This window comes from Halyomorpha halys, unplaced genomic scaffold, assembly GCF_000696795.3.
Source record: "Halyomorpha halys isolate HHAL.00 unplaced genomic scaffold, Hhal_1.1 Scaffold1106.1, whole genome shotgun sequence".
Lineage (NCBI taxonomy): Eukaryota > Metazoa > Arthropoda > Insecta > Hemiptera > Pentatomidae > Halyomorpha > Halyomorpha halys.
Genome location: NW_027107903.1, coordinates 260650 through 262877, shown reverse-complemented (window position 1 = coordinate 262877; position 2228 = coordinate 260650). Strand labels below are relative to the sequence as shown.

The 2228-nt window shown below is 30.8% G+C and overlaps 1 protein-coding gene across 1 annotated transcript in view; it reads left to right on the top strand.

Moving 5' to 3' along the window:
- The window catches only part of LOC106688339 (opioid-binding protein/cell adhesion molecule-like), a gene marked incomplete at its 5' end in the record, with an annotated part of 77118 nt that extends 76263 nt beyond the window's left edge, over positions 1–855 (top strand). The window contains one exon of the mRNA XM_014432753.2: positions 552–855. Within this exon, the coding sequence (XP_014288239.2) occupies positions 552–649 (98 nt within the window). The remainder of the gene's footprint in view (positions 1–551) is intronic.
- Between the last annotated feature and the right edge of the window lie 1373 nt (positions 856–2228).

The window sequence follows — 2228 nt, the reverse complement described above, 5'->3', positions numbered from 1 at the left end:
AATCTTTATTTATTCTAAGATTGATCCCTTTAGAATAATGTACATGCGTCAAAATTAGGCTTCAGAGCCTTTGAGTGAAATACAAAATAAAAATGGAATTATAAAACGTCATAAAATATAATAAAATAATGAATTTAAAAAGATAAGAATGAACTACAATAATTAACAGAATATATAAAATAAGAATAGAATAAATAAAGTAAAACCATATGTCGTATCATAAAACATAAGATGACAAACACTTCTGATAATAAGTAATAGAAAAAAAAATCAAATATAATTAAACTAAAACTAATAAATGGAAAAGTAAATTGTCTGCTAATGTACATATTTACAAAAATAAACAAAAATCTGAGTCATTAAGTACAGAAAATATATAAACCTCGTTCAAACTTAATATAGTACCAATTTTAAATCTGGTATATTTATATGGAATTTTTTTTTCCATTAAAAAAAAAGTTGAACTTTTGAAAACCTTTTTTTTTTCTATTGTACTCAAGTACAGAACTAATATATAATGCAATATAACATATATTATTATACATTTTTAGGTGAGACACCGGCCGCCATGCAGCATGGCTCTGCCGCGACTGCAGCTAATCTCGGATTACTAACAATACTATCTGCTGTTCTCTCTGCCGTCAGCTGATTTCTCTAAACAAATAAGTACATTATCAAGTGAAACATATTTTGTATTTTACGTAAATCTTTCATTCACTGAACTTAATATGTATCTCAAATGCGTTTATATTATAATGACATGTCTACATAATTGTAAATATTACAATGTAAGCATTTTGTGATGAGAAATAATATTTTATTGTTATTAGTAAATGTTGACTGTATATCAGTAGTTTTTCAATGTTTAATATTTTATGTACAGGGTCATTTTGGAATTTATAGAAGAAATATATGATATTTTTGTGTAAATATTTATTCTTATTTCTGAACTTATATTTTTTTTTTTCAAAATACTTTTTTATTCTCTAAATATCAGATAAGATTAAATACATTTTTGGATGAAGGATTGAAAAAATTAGATAAATTCGCTCAGTCCTATTCAACACACTTTGAATTGACACTTTAACCAAGATTTATTTTATTTTACATACTTCTAATAATATTTTTTACATGTTCTAAAGTTTTTTTTTATTATTAAAAATATTTTGATTTGCAATATTTTGTATTATTTAATATTGTGCAATAACATTATAGAGTCATTGAAAAGTAATTGAGTTAAAAAAAAAAATTGATTGCAGACATAGATTCAATAACCTAAGTGAGTGATGACAATGGTTGTCATGGTTAAAAAAACAGGTATTTAGACTTTATTTGGCTGAATATCAGATTTTCTACATTATATAGAGCTTATTTAATTTTAATGAGAAGAAAAATAAAATCATGGTTTTGTAACCATTTCTGTGTCAATTTATTTATCTATTTAAATAATTTTTATTAATTTGTTGACATCAGGGACTTGGACGCCCTTACGACAAAGAAAGAGGTTGCTGAAGCTCTGACAGCCCTTTTAGAAGGAGAAGTGATACAACATACAGAAGTACGATCGATGCGTGTAGCATATGGTTGCTCTTCCGGTTCTACTGGCGCGGAAGATTTTCACGGAAGGTAAAATCAGAGTGGGCCTAGTGGTTATCCGAATCTGGGATAAGGTTCAACTCCTACGCTGTTTCCGGTGTTGAGAATTCAGACACGTGGCTAGAAGATGTCAGGGTCTTGACAGGACCAAATGTTGCCACAAATGTGGCGAAGAGGGGCATTTAGCATTGCACGCGGAATCCTAGTTGTGCACTTTGCGCTGTTAAAGGAAACAATGAGCACTCCTGTGGCATAAATAAATACCCAGGATTACATCATGCCCTACAAGAGCAAAGGAGGCTGAAAAAAATTACAAAATGAGGATCTTACAACTTGACCTCAACTACTGTGAAGCAGCTCAAGATCTTCTCTGGCAAACAGTAAAATACTTAAGGATTGACGTGGCCATCCTGAGTGAACAATATAAAAATCTGGAAAACGTCGCTTGGATATCTGACATCACTATTTGGTGGTGCGAATGGCGATTTGGGCATGCGGCAGACAGGCCATAACTGAAACGGCACAAGCCACATGTGGGGTTTGTCTGGGTTAAAATATGACATCTATACTTGTATAGCTGTTATGCTCCACCAGACACCACAACCGAGGAATTCCAAGGACTCATAGATTGT